At 33.5% G+C, this 24,689-nt stretch overlaps 1 protein-coding gene across 1 annotated transcript in view; it reads right to left on the reverse strand.

The window, feature by feature from the left end:
• LOC143196284 (nephrin) overlaps positions 1-24,689 on the reverse strand; it is a 360,346-nt gene that overhangs the window by 307,205 nt on the left and 28,452 nt on the right. Inside the window, exons 3-4 of the mRNA XM_076403953.1 lie at positions 19,368-19,481; positions 11,708-11,911 (exon numbers count right to left, since the gene is read on the reverse strand). Coding sequence (XP_076260068.1) covers positions 11,708-11,911; positions 19,368-19,481 — 318 coding nt within the window. The remainder of the gene's footprint in view (positions 1-11,707; positions 11,912-19,367; positions 19,482-24,689) is intronic.

The following is a 24,689-nucleotide window of genomic DNA, read 5'->3' on the forward strand; positions in this document are numbered from 1 at the left end:
CTTTTGCTGATGTCGCTTCGGGTTAGGGATGTTGAAGTGTTTTGCGGGTGGCAGAAACCGTGGGTTATGTCTGGGATTGTCGTAGTAGGTTATCTACCGAGGTTTGTGGATGGATAGGGATTTTATGAAGATGTCGTGTTCTAAGGTGCTTAGTGAGAACGTTACACTGAACATGTTCATGACATTCTTCACGAACAGGATGCCTGATTCGAAATGAGTTGACGTTGCTAATAAAACATGGGGCATTGAGTAACGCGCGGACTTTTTTGGACTGGAACACTTGGAGTAGTGCAAGTTGTCTGTCAGAGACCTGTACCACACTTGTGATCCGAAGAGCCAGACTGGGCGGACTAGCATTTTATAGAGGGTTGCTTTCTGGGGGATTGGGAGTTTACTTTTTCTGCAGAGGAGTGGAAAGAGCAAACTATACACGCCATTGTCTTTGCAGATAGCGTGCTGGATTTGGGCTGACCATTGGAACCTGAGGTGGAACTGCAGATCGAGGTATGATATCTTCTGGAGCCAGTGGATAGGGACTTTATCGATTTAGAGATGATAAGCGCTGAACTCCTTCTTGCGGTGAAACAGAATAACCTGAGTTTTGCTCGGGTTTATCTGCAGCCGCCAGAATTTGTACCACGCAATCGCCTAGTTCAGTTGGACTTGAAATGTGTAGCGGGCGAAGGCGAGGGAATACATTGCGAGATCTGTTTTCCAGAGGAGGCTACATCACTGATCTTGAGTTGAAAGAATTTACCTATGCCCAAGTTTGTTTCTATCAGGGAGATTAAATAATTCGGTAGACCAAGCTGGTTCGTTCTGAAAATTAGACCAGAATTCCAAGAAAGCCTTGGAAACATTTAAAAAGATGGCTCCAGTTTTTCGACCTTTTCTTAATGCCTGGTGGATGGTTGATGCCCTTGAGGCTTGAGGTGTATGGCACGGAAACCGAATTGTTCGTTCGGGATTATGTGGTGTGGGTCTGTGAAATTGTGTAAAGTGTATAATATCGCTTTTTTCCGCAAGTTTGGAAAGTTAAATAATCAGTCTGATGGGGCTATGGTCAGATGAATGATGATGGATGATGTGTTAGCTTTAAATGCGTTTAAAAATTATCAATTAAAATACTGTTTCCGAAAATAGGGAACGAAAATAAATTAAGTATCTATGTTAGCGAAGGTAAACAAAACAATTACCTCTAACTATACGATCTCCAGTAACTAATCTCGCGCAATTACCTTTAAGCTCCAGAACGAAAATAATGAATTCGAGATAATCGAGATAAGATTTCGCAGGGCCTTTTGAGAGTAATTCCGCGACCTTTTCGGGCAAGCAGGCCCTTTATCGCAGTTGTCAAGTTCCCGAGAGTGCTCGCCTTCAATTTCCTTATTAGTTCCGCCATTTTCAATCTCATGTTTCCACGCGACACACGTTCCAGTTTCGAATAATTTTGCGCTTTGATTCGGCCATTCGATCGGACGAAACACGACCGGAGACCGCGCCGTATAATTAAGATAAGACGGCCGCTGGACGTTCCAGATCTAATCGGTGATTTATTTGTTGTTTTGTGCATGCAAAACTTTTCTGTTGGAACTCATGTTAAGAAGTCATGATATATTACATAATATTCGGTCGAACTGAGCATTTATTTTATGACAATCGACCTAGCGTTCTTCAAAATGTACTCTTTCTGACTCTCATTCGCTCATTCAGCTTTTCCTCCTCCAGCTAGTTAGTCCATACCTTTTCTTTAGAAAGATGTGCTTTAGGTCACTTTGGGCGGCTTTTTCCACCTAATGCCCACTCAATTTTCATTTTTTTTAATGAGTTATATAACAGTGGATCAATATATCATCTATTTTCAAACTGGATATCCGACGAATATCTACATATGATAGAAGATCAAAACCAAGCAAAACTAATCATTCTAAATCTATCGAGAAATAACAATGTTTAAATAGATGTGTTTATCATTTAAATTATTCGTCAGGAATTAATTTGCCAACATCATTAAAATCAGATCAAACCTTCAAACATTATAATCATGACAAATCATTGGGTTTAGCAAATTTGCCAGCAATTGACATTCCAGCAACTTATTTTCTGATGACGAGCTAACAATTGTTTAGTTATATAATGGCGTAGACTAAGTTATAAGACAGATGGTCAACACAAACTTGGCGATTGCAGAGAGTACCATCATGATCAAATATGGAGACCCTGAACAGTGTAAATATAGAGGTATAAGTGTTTCTGGAGGTCATACAAATGAAACTTCAAAGGGCATGCGTAGATAAGGTTTTCACGCTACACCTGCTGATGGAGGAACGTTTTAGTAATAAGCTGAATCGGTCATGTTGCAGTAGCTTTTGATTATCACATTAGAACATAGTCTTCCTTCTAACTTAATACATTTAGTCCAGAGTTTTTTAATTCCTTTAAAAGATAGTAATCCTCAAGGTTTTCAATATAGGGATTTTCTTTCAGTGGTGACCTCTACGTTCGACCCAAAACACTTATCAATTAGCTACTTTTTCAGGCTTGGAAACGGAAGACAGTCACAGGGGACAAAATCTGGATAATATGGAGTAGCAGTTCATAGCTCAATTTATAGATATTTACCATCATTACTACACACATGTGCACCAGTACATTGTCTTGAAGGAAGAACACTACTTTTCGCTCTGTGCAATTGTTTTTGCTTCAAATCTGACCCAAAGTTCTAAATAATATTCGCCGGGGACAGTCTTACCCTGCTGTGGACAATAGGTATGAGTGTATTATTGTATTATTTCTATATATACTTCTGTCCGTGTTTATGTAATTGAACTGATCCTAAACGGTTGGACCGATTTTGATGAATATTTTGAGTCATAAATAGTCAGTCAGAAACAGATTACCTCTCTCATCAATCCACAATAACATCCTTCGGCTTGGATGAACTCTATCTGACAGACAGGAGAAGAAATTGACAAATGGTGAAATTCTGAACTTGGGATTAGATTGAACATTAACACCTAGTTATTGACTTGAATACTGTCTCAAAATGTGAAAGATTATGATTTAATGGTGAGACTACTAAGACAGGGCGATAAGAGTGGAAATAACTAAAGGTGAGTATATAGTGAATATAGGATAGCTGTCCAAAATCGTGTTGTAGAGTCAAAGATATATGTGAAAGGATATGTGTGAAATTGTTCAGAATATGAGCATCATCTGAGCAGTTTTGCAGATGTGATAAATACATTAGGGGGAATGTAGCGATTAAACCTAATATTATCAAGAAAAATGCAAATAGATAGTAACGGAAGAAACTAAGGAGAAATACAGTGATATAAGAATAACTTAGGAAACACTGTACAGAAGGAAACAAAAACTAAATATGGTAAATAAGATGGATATAAGGTAAATATGTTCTTTAGTGAAAATACAATTAAATAAAATACATTACTGAAATATACAATCATTAATTAGGCAATTTTAGTCTCCAGAGGGTACCGTAGGTGGTTTGAAAAGACTTCTATATAAAATTAATAAAATAGTTCGAAGCAGTTACCTACAAACGATTGCGGCTGTTTAATTAACCCCAATTTAAGTATTTCGATAATATATACATTAGATTTACTATAATATTAAAATAAATTATATGCTATAACATTTTTGTTCAATTATTTTCTCTATATTAGAATGTTATGTTATGTCGAAGCTAAAATAAATTAAAATTGGTAAAATGTCAACGTTAAAGGTGGCAACATTGCACTATTACAAATAAATTAAGATGAGGTCAGTTCACTGCTAATTTGGATAGACTACATCTATTTTTAACCAGAATAAAATAAGCAGGAAAATATTGTTTGTTAAACTAAATTTACAAACTACACTATATCGTGATGATTTGAGTTCACTGTTATTTTACATAGACTATATAATGTATTTAGCCATAAGTAATACCTCAATACGATATAATTAGTAACGGATTTTGTATGTATTCAGAACAACTTTTAATTGAAAATAATACCTGAATTGTCCAGGATTCCGAACAAAACGTCACATAAATCAAAACGACACGGACTTCGCGATAAATTTAATATATAATCCCCGGGATATTCCGAGCGAAATTCGCGAAACGGTACCGTTTAGTAAATTATTTCCGAAATCGAAGGACGAAATAAAAATAATGTCCTATTTAAAAAAAACACCGGGTCTTGTCGCGGCCCGGCCCTTGACAATTCCCCCGCCGGCAAACAATGAAAAATGCCGGTAATTATTGAAGTTTTGACGATTTTCTCATTTGACGCGCTATCGACGAACGAAAATTACTTCATATTTCCCGTCGTTATTCATTCCTTCTTTTCCTTCTCGCGATTTACTTATCCTAATTGGTAGGGATCAGTTACAGTTATGGGACCCGATCAGAAAATAATGGCGGCCATTCGTTGGGAATTGTGGCTTCGCATTTTTTAAAATTGCAATTTTCGTGAAAAGTAGAGCACCCATTTTGAGTTTTCGGTGCAATTTAACGTTATCTCGATATCTAGCAGCGAAGTAACAATTGACAAAGAGCAATTTATAATCTTTATAATGAAGTTAAACCTATTTGTATTGGAGTCCCGTAGGGTATTGTCCTGGGACCACACCTATATCTGCTCTATACTGCTGATATCCCAACAACAAAAGGGAGAGTACTTGAGATATTCTCCGATGATGCAGAATTATTATGGCAAAATATGTTTCTCCATCTAAGGCTGTAGAAAAAGCATAGGTAGCGATCAAAAATATCTACAAATGGACTAGAAAATGTAGCTTAATATCTTAAAATCAGTCAATATTAAATTTGCGTTGCGGCGAAATGACGAAAATCTAATTCTATGACATGAAGGATGCCCAATTCCTCCAGCAGAATCGGCTTAATATGGTGGAATACATCTCGAAGGTAGATTAAATTTGAAACATCATGTTAGAAAAAAGCAGAGCACATTAGACTCAAAGTCGAGCAACTGTACTGGTTAGTCGGAAGATACGCCCAACTTGACCTAAAATCTAAGAATTGGTTTATCAGTCAATCATAAAGTGAATTTGGAACAATGGGAGCAAATATGGGGTTGCACTAAAAAATCTAACCAACTAGTAAAGCAAGGCACTCAAAACATAGTTCTAAGATGAATTATCAATGTTTATGGCTACGTAATCAACGAAGAGCTGCACGGCGACCTCGAGATCAAACATATATAGTAAATGATACAAGATTTAATGAAATAATGTTGCTAAACCACACCAATGTGGGCGCAATACGCTCAGATTTTATATATTACAACATTCTAATGCAAATAAAACAATGAAACCAAAAGGTTTTAAAATATCATTTGTTTTAATTTTATAGTGCAATGTTCGCTGCTACTTTGGATAGGTGCTTTTTTATATGCTTGTAGCTTGTGCAGTGTTATTATATTAATATAAAATTGTTTCCATATATTTTTCCGTATTATGTGTTAAGGAAATGCCGAATATTACACTTTATGAACCCTTTTTTAATTGGGTTTTTTATATTTATTAGGTGCCTGTTTACGACGTGTTTAAAAATAAAACTCGACCAAATAATAAAGAGAAAAACGCGAAAAAGGGTCCATTATGAAAAATTTGTTAATGTTTTGCGGAAAAACCATACGGTCATCGTATAATATTGTCATATATTCACGCTCCGAATATTTTACGATATTTTCTTCGTTCTTTTAACATTTTTGCCTTTTTATAGTTCCACATATCTATTGTTCGCTGCACATAATGAAGCATTATATTTAATAACGTCATAAATACAATTTTAATTTAAGAGCGTTAGCTTTTTTCGTGCACGCACGCACACTGGGTTTATGCGAGCAGTGAACATTATTTCATAGGCTCGCATATGCCCGTAATGTGTTGCTGCGTAATTTTCCATCTGTAAATTTCCGGTGATTTTGAGGGAGGAAATTGTGCTTGTTTCGGCATTATGCACCAAAAAAAGCTATTGTTCGCAGAAAAAAATTGACTGGAAATAATTTTTAAAACATATTAGGAATATTGAATAAGTTTATGATTTTTAGAAAAGCAAAAAGAGATAATTAACAATTTAATTCATCACCACTTTGACTTCACAACATAAATAAGAAGCCCAATAAAAATTAAAAAATAATGAAACTTTTAATAATGATTTTTAACACCTAATAATTAATAATTTATTAATAATTTATTTTTAATACCTAATAATCCTTGTAATAACTAAAAATAAACAAAAACCTTATTTAACTTATCCACTACACATATTTTATATTCGATTATATACAAATAATTTAGCTTAATACCTACCTAAACCTATTTATCTATTTACAATATTATTTTATTACGGACGAAAATTACAACAGGCAAGTGACAATAAAACAAATCTAATTTGATGGTCGGCACCAATTTCAAATTGGTGAGTTGGTAGTAGTTAAAATAATATTGCAAATGGATAAATAGGTTTATGGTGTTGTTTGTTAAAAGTTAACTACTCTTTATGATAACTTGGATCAGACTAGACTCGAACATAGAACTAAAATAATTGAAGGAATTAATAGAAGCATTGAAACCAGTTCAAAATAGCTACAGCTTTAGATACCTTCAGGGCGACAATTGTCCCAAAGGCAAATTTCAGTCTACTGTAATCTCTGCCGAGGCCAGATTAGATCGACTACAATATTGCAATATCAAACATTTTTCTCTTATTGCATCACAACTAAAACGAGCTTAGAAAATGCTTTTTAAAACGGTCACCTGAAATAATTGGAGTCATATTTAGAAATATATACAAACATGAAGTAATGCTTGGAGTTGAGGTACTAATAATGAATATGATGATTTCATTTTATTTGGAAACAGGTACAGTAATACATCAGAGACATGGAAAATGGTCAGCTTTCTAGAATAAAAGGTAAGTTGCGATGTTATCATCTCGGATCCAAACGCTATCCAAATTTAAGGAATGAGTTCATACAATAACAGGTCAACTGAGATGTTCCTGGCTTGACACATAGATGGCGCTACTAGAATAAAATTCATTTGATTTTTAGTTTAGCCCAAACGGATCATTAGTTGGTGAATTATAGCATTTTGAGTGAAGCAACTTTTTTTACTGTGAAAAAAATGGATATAAAGGAATTTCGCGTGTTGATAAAATATTGCTTTTCTAAAGGAAAAAATACAGTTGAAGCAAAAACTTGGCTTGATGCCGAGTTTCCGGATACTGCTCCAGGAAAGTAAACCATCAAGGATAGGTATGCTAATTTAGATATGGTGAAATGCGCACCAAAGACGGTGAATGCAGTGGACGCCCAAAAGAGGTTGTTACCGACGAAAACATTTAAAAAATCCACAAAATGATTTTGCCTTACGGTAAACTGAAATTGATTGAAATATCAGATACTCTAAAGATATTAACTGAACGTATACATCATATCATTCACGAATATTTGAGTATGAGAAAGCTCTGTGCGCAATGGGTGCCGCTCGAGCTCACTTTTGACCAAAAACAACGACGAGTTTACGGTTGGGAGCAGTGTTTTAAGATGATCAAGCTTAACCGGAGTTTTTGCGTCGATATGTGACAATGGATGACACATGGCTCCATCATTTCACTCCGAAGCCCAATCGATAGTCATCCTAGTGGACTGCTCACGATGAACCGTGGGAAAATGCAACAGTCGGCTGGCAAGATTATGGCCTCTGTACTTCGGGATGCGCATAGAATAATTTTCATTGACTACCTTGAAATAGGAAGGACCATCAGCAGCGACTATTACATAGCGTTATTGGACCCGTTGAAGGACGAAATCGCTGAAAACGGCCGGATTTGAAGAAAAAGAAAGTGCTGCTTCGCCATACTATGCATCGTGTCAAAAATCCATGAATTGGGCGTCTAATTGCCTTCTAAACCACCGCATTCCCCAGATATGGTTCCTAGCGACTATTTGCTGTTCTCAGATCTCAAAACAATGCTCGCTGGGAAGAAATTTTCGTTGAATGAAGAGGTGACTGCCGAAACTGGGGCCTATTTTGAAGCAAAGAACAAATCGTACTACTAAAATGGTATCGAAAAGTTGGAGGGTCGCTATAATCAGTGTATCACCTTTGAAGGGAATTATGTTGAATAAAAAAGCTAATTTTGTCAAAAAAAAATGTATTACTATGGTAGGCCGGGAACTTTTCAATTGAGTTATAAAACATGTTTGTGTTCATTAGAAACTGAATATTTCATAACAAGACGTTGTTTGATAGTCTGATACTGAATACCTTTTAGACAGACTGTTACTATTGTTACCGGAGAATTGACGCCATCTGTTACAAACTCCTGAAAATTAATTTACAGTATCGCTATATCAAACGAGTTAAATGAAAAGAAATCTTAGGAACAACAAAACCGAATCGTTTCAACCATTAATCACGTGAAAATAACACTTCATAAGAAAGCAGATTTCGATTATTGAAAATACGTCGAAATATCATTTTCCCAGCCGGTCCAATATAAATATTTTTCCGTCAAGCTAATAAATTGATATTCCAAAGTAATGTTGCAAACATCTCCTTTCTAACACGCTCTCAATCGATTTACGATTAAATATTCAGCACACAGCAAATATTGCCGTGAACGAATTTGTATTTATTTATTTTTTAATACGACGTCGAAACACGGTCGCTAGCCTGACGGAATGAGAAAAAAAGCGAATCCTCCTTCTCTTTCTCTCTCCTTGTCTCTCTCGCTCTCCCGAGCTCGCTTCGGCCGTCGTTCGCGGAAATGCAAATTTGCGAAAATTGAAAATTAGCTTTTCCAAATGGCGTTTCGATTTTTAATGGACGGCCATTATCCGTTGCCGGAAATGTTCAGTCGGTCCGGCGAAAGTAGGCCATTTTTATGTTTGATTGAATTGTATTCGCGATTACGGTTATACGAATTATCGTAAAATTTTGTTTAAAATATCTGGAGAGGATATATACATTTTATCGAAATTAATTTTTGTTCGTTTCGAACATCAGTTAGTGTAAACCAAATATTATTTTAATTATGTATGGCTGGTTCTATGACCTACATCTCCGTCTGTTAAAATGAAAAATATAGCCTTTAAAAATAATAAATTTCTACAAACTTCTATTTTTTATGATCTTCTTTTTTTATAAACAGTCGTCATTTTGGAATGTGAAACGTTTTTTATCGAGGTAAGCAAGTCACAATGGGAAAGATGAGTTTTCGAGGTTGTACCATTGGAACCAAATCAGGATCTGTTGGGAGAAGGGGGGAGATCGAGAGAAACGCTCAAATTTCAAAGGTACGTGCAATGTTTTCACATATTTCTTATCTAAAATAATCAGACATTTGCGTATAATGTAATTGCTGAGCTAATGTGACGGAAAATCGGAAGGCGTTCAGTCAAAAAGCCATTCAGATTGCTTTTTAAGAATCCACTATAGCACATACGACCTCGTAGAAATATTGTAAACAACTGCTTGTATGGTGTAATGGTTAAAGCGTTGAGCTCCCAAATGGAAGCAGCGGGTTCCATTCCCGGCGGGAACAATAGAGTTTTGTTATTGTTTAGTTCAAATATTAGTCCAATCACCTAGGCTAGGTAGAGGATTCCGGTGCCTGAAGCGCTCCTTATTTTCAATCATTGTTTCTTTATTCCTATTTTTCCTCATATGGGCTGCACCTTTACTTGGCCTACCCATTTTAATTTTATTTATTATAATTTATTGAGTAAATATCTAAGACTAAAAAGAGAATTCAAAAAAATTAGTAAAATAATTGAACCAGCTTGAAGAAATAAATAAAGAACTAACTGAAATTTAAAAAATAACCAAAATTAGATTTTTAACACAAAAAAAAACATTTTAAAATAAAATATGCACCTAACAATCGTTGTAATAAGTAAATAAAAATAAACAAAAACCTTATATAACCTATCTTCTACAAGTATTTTATAATCTACTATATACACAAAATTTAGCTATTTATCTATATACAGTATTATTTTAACTACTACTAACTGATTATTTTGAAGTAAATGCCGAGCCTAAACAATACAAAAATATTAATATAATTTTGTGACATATCCAAAAAATTAATTACCAATAAACAAACCTAAATTAATATAACTTTTAGGGTTCAGCACCGAGTTCAAAGTAGTCAGTTGGTAGTAGTTTAAATAATATCGTAAATAAATAAATAAGTTTAGGTAAGTATTAAGCTTATATATTCTATATTCTATTATGTGTGTATAGCTTGTGTATTCTATATATATCTTTACATTCTATTGTATGTGTATACAATAGAGTATAAAATACGTGTAATAGATAGGTTAAATAAGGTTTTTATTTATTCTTATTTACTTACTATAACGATAATTAGGTACATATTTTATTTCAAAATATTTTTTTGGAGTTGAAATTTTATTCAAATTTTTTTTTAAATTTTTAGTGAGTTCCTTATTTATTTTAGGAAGTCGGTTAATTTTTTTGTTAAAAATATTTTATTACTTGTACTTATTAAATATAATAGCCATATAGCAAATTAACAATAGTAAGCTATTGGTTTTTATCCTAATTTGCTGAGGTTTAAAATGACCAAACACTTATTCTACGATAGACACTTTGGACTTAACTTCACTGAATTAGATTAAATGGTTTTACTGTATTTAAATCTTCTGGCTAAACTATCTCTAACCAGGAGCTGAAGAACCTCTAAATTGATATATTGAAGGAGCCTCTGTTCATGTCTTTGATATGGTTATGGACGGTTTCTGCGACCCTTTCAGGTCCTTATGCCAATTGTCTTTACGATTGTACCATGGAACAATATCTTAGAGAGCCTTGTTTTGCTTTGGCCGGTAGCCTATAACCTCAGAGTTCAAAACCGTAAATTCACGCTGGTTTCAAAACCTGCTGTTAAAACAACAGCTTATTATATACTGACAGGGTTGAATATAACCAGTATAATTTTTTTGTTTAGCTTCTTTAGCTTAGTTTCTTTTTGTAACATGTGGTTCCCACCTGTGTTTAACATCAACAGTCATGCCAAGATATTTGGTTGTTTTTGCATACGAGATTACTTTCTGATTTATATAAACTGGCTTCTCATTTTTCTGTCCAGCATTATATTTTAGCAATAGCGGTTTGTAGCTTTTCACTTGATTCAGTATTGTAATTTTCAATGTCTAGAATTGCAGTATCATCAATATTTTAATTGAATGTAGGCAAGTCATGAGTGTTCAGCAGATAAAGGTCTGGTTATCCAATACAAACCTCTGTGACACCCTTGCTTCTATTTTCCTCAAGTCGAAATAGCAATCTTCCTGAAGGCATGAAGGTTTCAATACAATCATTCAAGTGAATTGATTTCATTCAAATGAACCTCATTATTTAAAAAAAGAGCAGTACTAACATAAACCGCCCATACTGAGCGATTGTATTCATAATTAATTTAAAAATAACACTTATTTATGTAAATATTTTGTTTATATACAGTACGAATGATTTTTCAAAAATAATTACGTTTAAGTTTACGTCCATGTACTATAATAGTAATACAGGTATAGTATTAAACAGAATTACAAGTCGTAATGTAAGAAATAAAAATAATTTTGTTTTGTCCTTATTCTCATTTGACTCTGAAGCTCTTAACTAACTAATCTACTGTACTTACGATTTATATCCAATGTGATTGAACTGGATATCGGTGTGACTAGTCGATTATTTGTTGCTTGACACGTAAAGACGCTATTCAGATGTTTTCGTTCGAGCTTCTCCAGATAAAGGACATTACGGACTTTACGGTCGGGTAAGTAGTCCATTGAGTCGTCCAACAAAGCATTCTCTAACCACCACGTCACTTTCGGCAGTGGTCGACCTATAAAATGAATAACATCAATAATTTTAAATTTCGTTTCGAGATAGTAAATAGCAATTCTAAGAATTTCAGTACTTCATTTTTCGTGGAATCGAGATTCCTTGTGACGTGTCTATTTTTTTATATCGGTCTTAATATATGTGATAAAATTAAAGATAATATCCGTAGATAAATAAAACTCCGACATACTGAACTGAACTGATTAAACATAAGAACTGATTGAAATTGCATTTTTTCTACTTTATCAGGCTCGGTCATTCTTTCGGTACCATTTTTATTGCAATAAATATTTTACGTTTTTTTTATGGAAGACATTACACTAGTAAAATTCAACTCTGCTCAATTGTAATCACTGTTTTGTATTTTAAAGTTATTTTCAGTAGCCTCATTTTAATTGATTTTGCACCTGCATTGATTTTTTTGCACGATTTTTTAATGATTCTGGTTCATCATTTAAAAACTTTATAATTATTCTTTGGTATATATACATCTACTACCTCTTTACCGGACTGTATTATTAAGTGGTTTACAAGGCTTGGAAGTTACAAAGACCATTTCCGAAACTTTTTCATCTAAAGCATAACATTTTCCAAAGATTGTTAGGGATAAGTAGATGCGATCATACCTTCCTTTTTATTTAATTATCTTCTATTTAATTTGTATTATATAATTAATAAAGCAATTTGTGACTTACTTTTTGTAATTTAATTTTTAATATCTATTGCCAAATATCCCAGTTTCGCGTCCAATTTCTTTAATTAGAAGAAGTTGAATTCGATAAAAGTTGTCCAAAACTTAAATTTTAACCATACTGTATTTCAGTTATCAGCTGTAGTAATCTTACCAATATTTTTGACAAGGGTTTTAATACATTCATCGTAGAAACTCTCGAAAAAAAAATTAAATTTGACTTTATCCTATTTTATGGTTCTCAAATAGTTTTTGGCTAGCAAATTTTTGGGTAATCGGGATATAAAATGCTAGTTCTCAGAATATAAAATAATCAACGAACAAAACAGTTACTATAATCTACTAGACTACATTTTTATAATTTTTAAAACATACATAACTGACACAGTTTTAAAACTCATAAATTTTAACAGAGTCCAGCAGATTTAGAGAAAATGCAGAGACTGAAATACTTGGGATCAGTCATAGAGAAGAAAGCGGCATCTACCATTGATGTAAAATGCCGAATTGGAAGACAGGATGTGTTACTTTTGACGTCATCATAACAGAAATGAAATTATTCGTTTGAAATCCGAGAACAGACATGAATCAAATCAACGATAAAACAAGCGATTTAAAAAAAAGGTCACTGACATTGCCCAAGGTCAGAACGGCTATGGCCGATCGCCAACTATAGAGAGATTTGGCGAAAACTGTTCGAAGTCTTGCCGCACCAGAAGCAGCGTTGACTAAGGAGTAGACAATGTCTCCGAGTATCGGCTATAGATTGATAATAATGATGAACTGATATAGATCAGTTTTAAATAATATAGTCGAGGTTGAGTGCTCCAAGTGACCGGACGTGTCGGGATATCCGAACGCCATTCCATCAAAGTGTCGGTACCCCAATATACTTGGCTACCTGCGAATTATTATTTAATAAAGGCCCAGTAAGAAGTCATCCAAGATGAAGAGCTCTTTAAAGAGCTTTTCAAGAAACCAAAAAGGGCCGAACCGCAGTCTAATATGAAAACCCAAAACAGAAGTTTCCCCAATGGCACAATAAACTCCAAATACCTCGACACGGAAAGGAAAAGAAAAGTGCTGCTTCACCAAGACAATGCACCGTGTCACAAGTCAGTGAAAACGATGGCAAAAATCCACGAATTGGGCTTCGAATTGCTTCCTCATCCACCCTATACTCCAGCAACTATTTCCTGTTCTCGGATCTCAAAAGAATGTTCGCTGGGAAGACATTTTCATCGAATGAAAAGATGATCGCCGAAACTGGGGCTTATTTTGAAGCAAAGGACAAGTCGTAGTACAAAAATGGTATCGACCGGCTTTGTGGCGCAGTGGTAAAGGCGATGGGATGGTTTTTCTATTGTTGCGATAGTCGCGGGTTCGAATCCTGCTGGGGAATGGTTGTAAATTTACATTTGTGAATGTTCTGGGCAAGAGTGTAAAATCCGACAAGGAAAATGATCCCAGTCACGCCAGTAACCAGTCTGGGTAAGACCGGATGTCTTCTGGGATGATTTCTAAAGTTTGTCACTCGCCAGTCGGTAGGCTTAATGCTGAGGACCGTGTCGGAGCCCACTTTAGGCCCAGTCCAGATAAACCCATAGTTGGTAAAAGGAGACTTTAAAATATATACAAAAAAAAATACATGGAAATATTTCACAAATTATATCGTTTTTTTTTAAACTTTCAAACCTCAATAATTCAATTTCAATTATTTTTAATCTTTATCACACTATTGAGAAAAACAAGCACCAACCTTAAATAATGAATGTCGTCGGATGCTCTCTACCCCAAAAACACTAAAATCATTCTGTCATTAACACATAACCTAATTTATTCCATAGAAAATCTTCCGAAAGGACCGCTTCCGCGACGACTCCTAATTTCGGTCCGAAAGGAGTTAGCGTTGAACGAGTTAATTAAATATTAATAATCTCCTGAAAACGGTCGAGTTAAACGTGTTCCTGACATATTGATTACGCCCCCGTCGCACCGCCCCCTGCGCCGCCCGCACGCCACGGCACAGGTACAGCGAACAAAGAAACAATTGTAGCTTCTTTCGGGGGGCGCGGGAATATTTCCATTCGGCATAATTTAATTTTCTCGGAGCGATGCTGACAAGCGGTGTGAAATGAACCGCGGGAGAATTGATCGGTGAGATTTTCGAAATGCGGGGGAAGGGGGCGGGGGTAGGAAAATTGCCATCAGGCGACGTTGATTTTGAATTAATACGTTAAATTTCCTCTTATTTATGACTATTTATGGTGGGAGGCATAAGTCTGGCTGGCTCCCGTTCGGTATTGGCTGATTTATTCGATTTATTCGTCGAGATTATCGGGTTGCCATTGTTCGGTGGCAAATTGTTTTCGGTATACACGAAGCCGGTTCTCAAGATTAAAGAACGATTACGTAACTGAATGTTTTCGATAAGTAACACAGAACGGCCGAATTTAATTTCTTGCCTGTTTTAACGAAAGTTAATGTCGTTTTTTCTGATAATAAATATAAACTGGTGATCAAACTTACCTATAATTTTTCTCTAAATGTGTTATCACATACGTGGTTGATGAAATGAAATAAAATAAAATTCAGCAGCAGCTGTCTGTAACTTTTCGGTTGATTCATTGTTGTTATCTCCAATACTTAGGATTGCAGTGTCATTTGCAAATGTAACAATAATATTTTCATTGAATGTCGTAAGTGGTGAATGTTCAGCAGATAAAGGTCTGGCCTCAATACTGTGATACACCTGCTTCTATTTTTCTCAAGTCAGAATAGGAATTTTCTTGCTCAACTCTGAAGTAACTGTATACAGTTCAGTTATATATGTTATGACTCCAAAAATCTTTAATATTGGTCAAGCAAAGGCATTTTAAACCTATGCTCTAGACTCTGATGCCAAACTTTATCGAAAACTTGAGCAACATCTAAAAATAAAGCAAGACAAATTTAATTTTCTTCTAGTGATTTTGGTGATATGACATTGGTGACGTATCTGTGAATCTAATCAATCCTGGAATGTTGTTTCCCAAAATGATGATCCGGAATAAGATACTTTTTCTCAATGATTGCTTTTATCGTTTTCTATAAAATATTTTCAAATAATTTATAATCAATAGATAAAAGTGATGCTAGCTAGTATCAGCACATAGATTGTTCTTTCAAAAACGTATATTCTCGAATACCTCTATAAGGAATGAAATTCAAATTCGAACATATAATAAAAGATTCCGGTCGAGACATTTATTAACTTGCATTAAATTATCAACAGTCATTGGGTCAACACATGATTTTCTATTGACCAAATAAAATTGAACTTCATCTAATTTAATCCAAATCCGCAATATTCTAGTATAACGGTATTTGAGAAATTTCAGAGATTTTCGAAATGCGGGGGAAGGGGGCGGGGGTAGGAAAATTGCCATCAGGCGACGTTGATTTTGAATTAATACGTTAAATTTCCTCTTATTTATGACTATTTATGGTGGGAGGCATAATTCTGGCTGGCTCCCGTTCGGTACTGGCTGATTTATTCGATTTATTCGTCGAGATTATCGGGTTGCCATTGTTCGGTGGCAAATTGTTTTCGGTATACACGAAGCCGGTTCTCAAGATTAAAGGACGATTACGTAACTGAATGTTTTCGATAAGTAACACAGAGCGGCCGAATTTAATTTCTTGCTTGTTTTAACGAAATTTAACGTCCTTTTTTCTGATAATAAATATAAACTGGTGATCAAACTTACCTATAATTTTTCTCTAAATGTGTTATCACATACGTGGTTGACGAAATGAAATAAAATAAAATTTAGCAGCAGCTGTTTGTAACTTTTCGGTTGATTCATGTTCGGTTATTATGTCCAATACTTAGGATTACAGTCATTTGCAAATATAACAACAATATTTTCATTGAATGTACGCAAGTGGTGAATATTCAGCAGATAAAGGTCTGCCCTCAATACTGTGATACATCTGCTTCTATTTTTCTCAAGTCAGAATAGGAATTTTCTTGTTCAACTCTGAAGTAACTGTATACAGTTCAGTTATATATGTTATGACTCCAAAAACCTTTAATATTGGTCAAGCAAAGGCATTTTAAACCTATGCTCTAGACTCTGATGCCAAACTTTATCGAAAACTTGAGCAACATCTAAAAATAAAGCAAGACAAATTTAATTTTCTTCTAGTGATTTTGGTGATATGACATTGGTGACGTATCTGTGAATCTAATCAATCCTGGAATGTTGTTTCCCGAAACCAAAATGATGATCAGGAATAAGATACTTTTTCTCAATGATTGCTTTTATCCTTTTCTATAAAATATTTTCAAATAATTCAAATATAATCAATAGGAAAAAGTGATGCTGGCTAGCATCAGCACATAGATTGTTCTTTCAAATACGTATATTCTCGAATACCTCTATAAGGAATGAAATTCAAACTCCAATATATAATAAAATATTCTGGTCGACACTTATCAACTTGTGTTAAATTATCAGGCGTCATTGGGTCGACACATGATTTTCTGTTGACCAAATAAAATAGAACTTCATCTAATTTAATCCAAATCCGCAATATTCTAGTATAACAGTATTTGAGAAATTTCAGAAATTTTCGAAATGCGGGGTGAAGGGGCGGGGGTAGGAAAATTGCCATCAGGCAATGTTGATTTTGAATTAATACGTTAAATTTCCTCTTATTTATGACTATTTATGTGGGAGGCATAGGTCTGGTTGGCTCCCGTTCGGTATTGGCTGATTTATTCGTCGTATATATATATATATATATATATATATATATATATATATATATATATATATATATATATATATATATATATATATGTGTGTATATATATATGACTAATGACACTAATATATGACTATGAAAACTGTGAATATTCACAGGAAGACTATTCACACTATTTACACTATTTTAATCTTATGCTTTAAACCCGAATACCAAACTTTATCGAAAACTTGAACATCAGAAAATATTGCGCAACCAACATAATTTCCTTCTAGTAATTTTTGGAGGGCTTTAGTGATTCTGTGATCCTAATCAATCACACAATTAACAAATTTACACATAATTTTTCTATAAACGCATCAGTTTGTTATTAGATTTTGTTATTAAAACAATTGCAAAGTTGCAGTTCTTGTGTTCGGTAGATGTTCCCCCATTCTTGTACCAAAACATCTGCCGAACGGTTTAGTTATCTTGAGTTTTGCTGGTTGTGCTCCTCAATCCAAGATTGAACCTTTTTAGTTATGAATATGAGCACTATACTAGCCGTAGTATGAACATTTATTCGAACTATTCATTCGCAGTAATTCCTGACCCTGTGATGTGAAAGAGAAGACCAGCTCAATGCCACGTTATTACCGCCCAACGATTTAAAAATTGACATTTGATATGAACGACAAATAAGGATTTGAAGTTCAAATACAATCAACTGCAAGACTGGAATTGAATTGAGCAGAAGCCTAACACAAAATAACATAGAACTTTCAAACAGCAAGTTGAAGTTGAAATTGTTGAATCAACTGTTTCCAAACATATACATGGGAGAGAAAATATAAAAATCGAGAGATAATACCTACTGTGGCGACCGCCACGACCCTTTAGGCCACCACCAATTCACCATCAACAACTACAAAGGTTGGCAACGCCGGTGGATTGGTACCATGCAAGTTCCAGGGTATAAAAGACCATCACGTCGACGTCTCGCTCTCTTTTCTTATCACCGTCCCCCTGTAACAGTACCACTTCCACAGCGCTACCGTACTTCCTTCACCTTAACCTAATATCCTGTCAATTCTCCCATCGACCACATGTATTAATAGTAAGTTAGAATAAACAACTTTGATTCAACCAGTGTTTTTAGTTCACGTGCAAATTCCTTCCAAAAATAGTAGTGAGTGTTCTGACAAATAATCGCAGCGGCAGCCACACATTTCAACCGACCGATCGACCAGACGAACATTCCTACACTACCATATTAATTGACTCAATATGCCAAAAAAGGAGAACTTTCTGTAGCATATTGTGACTGGCGATGGAAAGGCTTGGGAATAAGTTATAATCGTAACTAAAGACTGTATTAAAACCCCACAGCTTGTGATAATTGATATGGACTGTCTTAAAAGATGAACTATTATCTCATTTGGGTTTTGTTCCTTTTATTTAAATAATATTCAACCAATAGGTTATATCAGTTTCATAACTAAATAACTGGAATTATTTGTTCATTATGTTTGGTATTCACTTTCAAAAAATATTTATAAAATATTGAACTAATAATGTTAATTCGCTGTCGCTGTGCTGAAACAGCAATAGAGAATTTAGGCAATACAGTCGCAAGAGAAATTAAGTGAAGGAATTCTTTATTAGAATTATTGGAAAACACAGACTGTCATTGAAGAAGAGTTAAAGAAATTTTATTCAAAAATTGAGTATGCAATAATATCATAAATAAATCAGTATAATACCAATTATATTCTATAGGTATTTTTACAGAACAACTTAAGTTTTACTGAATATCCTTAGTGAGTATGTTTTACAACCTGTATATAAAGCATATATCCTTTTTTGGTTATATTTACGAACAAAAATAATGTATCTTTCCTGAGACATAATATATTTCTCTTCAGTAGATTGTAAACTTAGGTGTTATACAACGTAGTGTCACCTAAACCATACTAGTTAAAGAAAAATAGTTTGCTTTTTAGTTGCAACACAATTGCTTTATATCATCGCTTACCTCCAGTTGCCACGCAAGTTATATTAATGGACGATCCTTCGTTGTAAGGGCCCAGTTTATAGTTGGGAATATGATGTCCATTGTCGTCTAAAATACTTAGTTTTTCTGGTGGAACTGAAATAAAACGAAAGGATTAATTAATTTATCTAGAATCAATGTATATACACTACCGTTCAAAAATTAGCAAACAATCAGATAATTAAAATATGAGAATAATTATTTATAACACTTAAATCTTAACAAAACCTGTCCTTGAAAAAGACAAAAAGATTTTGTTGAAATATTTGTACTAGTTTAACAGTATAAATAAAATAATAGATTAATATACATATTTAGAGCAGGTAAAATTACTGAAGAGATCTTTAGTTAAATTCTGGCCTCTATAAGATGATCAAGGATACTTTTTAGTTAGTTTTCCCAAGTTTTACATATTCTTTTTATTAACTTACTTAAATATTTACAGCCCAGTGTCTTTCATTCTTTTGCAAGTATTTCTACAACTGCGGCGAGCTAGATGGGCATAGATTCTTTATATTTCTATACAGTTCATCCTATACTAATTCGATAGGAGAGAAGTCTGACGATTATAATAGCCATTTCATCATTTCTAAAATAAATTAATTTCATTATTGGTTTAGGAATGCTAGGTATAGTTTTAACGAGTCCTTTTGGATTATTCTCTTGTTCAAAGACAAACCTTCGATCACTTGCATTCACTCCAGAAGGATACACGTTTTCCTAAAGTATTTTCATAAATATTATCTCCTGTAGTACTATTTCTTATTTAATTTTTTTACCAATTTTAACCACATGATTGGTATTATTATTAGCAAAACATCCTCAAACCATTTCACTGTCATGACCATGCTTAACAGTATACACAGTGCGTATTTTTTGATTGGTGAATAAATACATGTCTATTAGATCCAAAAATGTGAAATTTGGACTTATCTGTCCATGAGTCATTTTTCCCGTTCAGTTTTTATTGGTTTTAGCGCACTCCGGTCTATTTATCTTATGAGTACTAGACAATTTTGCTTTTTTTCAATCGTAGTTTATCGTAGTTTAAAATCGTATTATCGTAGTTTAAATTGGCTCTTTTCGTGTTTCCTTTAAAGGAGCAGTAATTTGGGGCTAGTTATACATCGATGTCTTTGCAATAACAAACGTACCATCCTGTTTTATTGTAGGGTTAGAATGATGGTTTTCGAACACCCACGATAGGATATAACCCTACCAACTGTTAGTTAGTTAGTTAGCTGTTTAGCCTGTTTCAATAAAACATCGTATATACGTATTCAATAATACTTATGCAATCCGACTATAACAACTTAAAAACAATTACAAATTGATATTAAAAAAATAAGTTCAGAATAAATTATAATCTTCTATAGTATTTTATGTAAAAATAATAAAATATTTATAAATATTACGCCACTGTATTCACTAAAGTATTCCGGAAATATTCTCTGATTTCTGCAAACTTTTCGACGCCTGATACAATTCGATGAAGAGCGATAATAAGCGACCGTCAGAAAATAGACGAACTATAGCCAGCTTACACCAGAAAGCTTAGTACTAAAGTATTAAAGTTTGGAAGTGTTATTAATTACTCGATAGAAACACTATATTAGCGATATTGAATAGGAGAATTGGGACGCCAACACTAAATAACTGCAGTTAATTTAGTTGGCTGATAATTAAGATAAGCAATATAATTTAGCTGTTGAAAATAAAATGTATATTATGATTAATTATGACTATGTAGCTTATTCTGTACTTTTTTGTTTTGTATAAGAATTGGATTCAAAATAGTTTACAATTTGGTCAAGTTAGCAAAAGGAAATTTTCAATAACAGATGATTTTGATGGAATTATTGAGGTTTTCCAATAAATATTTTAGTTTGCAATATACTTATTTGCTTTCACCTAAGCCTATTTATCTATTTACAATATTATTTTAATTACTACTAACTGACTACTTTGAAGTCGGTGCTGAACCCAAACAGTTATATTAATTTAGATTTGTTTTGTTGGTAGTTTAACTTTTTGTATATGTCACAAAATTATATTATTATTATTGTACCTTTTGGGCTTGGCACCGAATTCAAAGTAATTAGTCACTACTAGTTAAAATAATATAGTAAATAGATAAATAGGTTTATAGTAGGTATTAAGCTAAAATGTGTGTATATAGTAGAATATAAAATACGTGCGGTAGATAGATTAAAGAAGGTTTTTGTTTATTTTTATTTAGTTCTTACAACAATTTTTATGTACATGTTATATTTTAAAATGTACAATACACTAAAAATATATTTTTTCTACTCTTCATTGAAATGTCACTTAGTGAAAAATGAGGCTACAACATGAAGTTGGTCAAAAATCTACACAATGCGATTTAATACCCAGTAACATCATCCGTTCTAAACTCTTTAAATTTAACTTGTTGGCAAATAATTAAAGTAGACGTGGGCGTGAAAATCATAATACATTGAATGAAGTTTCCAAATTAATTAATCTCAAAAAACTATTCACTTAATTATAAATTAATCAACGCAGCGCTAACAAACAATGTAATACAATTTCTCTGTCTAATTCAGACAACATTGTTCTGTTATACTAGTCTAATAACTTCAGAAATTACCTAAACCTGCTATTTTATCGAGCATGATACGCATCGAACCGCCAACATATCCCGTTAATTGGGCCAATTAATTTTCCTAAAGTCAACCGAACGTTGTATCGGACAGCGGATATTTCAAAACAATTTTCCTAAATCTATTATATTTGAGTGTACACGTCGCTCATTTTCTCTGATAACCAACTTCAACGTTCTAATTAGTCAAATTTGTCGTCAGTTTTCATTTCGTCATATGGAAATAATATTAACTCTTCGGACGCGTTGGTTAATAATCCTTAATTTCCTTTACATACGATACTGTCTATTAGAGATAAACGTCCACTATTTAACATAATATTTTTTCTATTATAACTTAGCTACTCGGAATATTAATATTTTCAAAGGGATCTCCAGATAGTGAGTCCCCAAATCTCATACTATTTCTGGAGAATGCCGCGAATAAAAATAATAGTCGTATATACAGAGGATAGACAAAATAAAATGAACACCATGCAATAGAACACATCTTTTTGCACGTTGACAACCCCGCATCCACGTTTTTTACGTATATTATCCTTTTAATTGTATCAAAATCTTCACTGAACATGTTTTTTTTATTAATTATTAACAATTATTGATTTATTAAGAATTTATTTTCAATAAGAATTTAAAAACATATTTTTTAAATTTTATGACGTTTTGTGTTGCAGTATTGTGAATAAAAAGTAGACCTTTGGCTTCCAATGGTTTTCAAAGAAACGCAACCTTGTCATTTATGTTTTTCCATATTTATTAGGACTCATTGAAAGTAAACTCATTATAAGATTTTGATCACCATGCCTTAATACAATGCTAATTATTTTAACGCCTTTTCAAGCCTTGAATATATATAAAAGTCACCCAATATACTTTAAGAAATAGCCCAAAGTCAAATGGTGGTAAGGGGGGTGAATAGGGAATAACATTAGTTTAATTATCTGTGAAGTATGATGAGAAAAACGCTCTATAATGAGCATATGAAATTCATACGATTTTCAGAATTTATTGTTTTATTATTTTTACAGGAATATAATGTTTCTTTGCAATAACAGTACCAGTGTATCCGAAACTTAACTGACTCTAGAGAAGATATATATGAAGAACACCCATAGATAGCATCAATAGTTTACTGGGAAGGGTTCGACAGATTGTAAGAATTTTCAAAGGAAAATCATTTAGTCGCAAAGCTCTTTTTATAATTTTCTACGTTACCATATATAAATATAACCGATGGGTTTATTGTGGCATAACAGTGAACAATACGTAATTCCAACGAGACAGAAATGACTCTTCTCTAAATTGGAGTAACTTTAATTATAAAATTAGAATAAAGAAGTCTTCAAATGTAAGATCAAATATTTAAAAGCTACAAAACCTACAACCTCATAACTTTATAATAAAGATTGTGCACCACAATAAATATTCTGGGGAAATTAGGGATACAGAGACAATCAGTGAGAGAGAGTGAGATGTGAAGCAGAAATGGGAAGCTATCATTACTTAGTAGTAATAACACTAAAAACAGGCAATGATTCTACACAACAGAAACAGTTAGCAAAGAAAGGTACACAGTTGAAAAAAAGGGGCTTACAAGTTGCAAAATAAAATTATAAGCAAAATATACCCAGAAACATTAATCAAAAAACTATAAAGCTTCATAACAATGATTGTATAATATAATAACTATTCCGGAGTAATTTCTAGTATTGATTATTGTAGGCAGTTGAGTTTCCATGCCAATTTAATTACCCAATTAATCGTCCTAGGTCGTACCGAGCCTGGACGTAGGATATTTGAAAACAATTTCATAGTGCATATCATTTACCCATCACATCAGTTACTAATGACTCAATTGGGATTGCTTAACTATAACGTTCTAATTTAATTGCACCAGATAACTAATAATACTTGCCAACATAATTGTCTCATTATGGAGTTGGATAGTGGAAAGTTTGCCATCGTCCGTCCTCGTATTCCCTCGCTCACTGATCGGTCTTCGGTCTCTCTCCGTGCCGTGCCCTTATTGAAACATTATAGCGAGCGAAAAGTCTCGGAAGTTGTTAAACTTCTATCAGAAGTTTACTTAGTGTTAAATACTTTATATTGAATTTAGTTACGAGGACGAGGGAAGATTCTAACGTTAAATAAATGTCTTCTAGGTATTAATACAGAAATTAAAAATCAGTATTGAAATTGAGAACACTTATTAAAACTTTTAAAGATTCATAGTAGTCGGCAAAAGAGACCAGAGACTATAAGTATTAAGTATTGGAAAGAATTAATACAGCTTTTGATACTGAGATTTTACTTAAAATACACAAAACAAGAGAACTTCTTTCCTAGTAAACTATTCGATTTCGAATAAATAAAATCCATGAATATATTTTGGGGAATTCGGTCGAAACAAGTGGTAGTCACACGAAACAAAATCTGGGGAATACGATATTTTATGGTTCAAATACAGCTATTTTTAGAATAATGTATATACATTAGTTTAAAATTATTTACAGATGGTCTATTTTGTATTAAATCGTATCGAGTACATTTGTAACCAACTTCATGATGAAGCCCCCACTAACAGAGTTTGTTTCTTAGTATGTGTCATTTTATTGAAGGGTGAACCAAAAAGTCTTTCAGTGCGTTGAAAATGTCAGAATTAG

This window comes from Rhynchophorus ferrugineus, unplaced genomic scaffold (genome assembly GCF_030347505.1).
Source record: "Rhynchophorus ferrugineus isolate W39M unplaced genomic scaffold, kcgeb_rfMv2 rfM4, whole genome shotgun sequence".
Classification (NCBI taxonomy): domain Eukaryota; kingdom Metazoa; phylum Arthropoda; class Insecta; order Coleoptera; family Curculionidae; genus Rhynchophorus; species Rhynchophorus ferrugineus.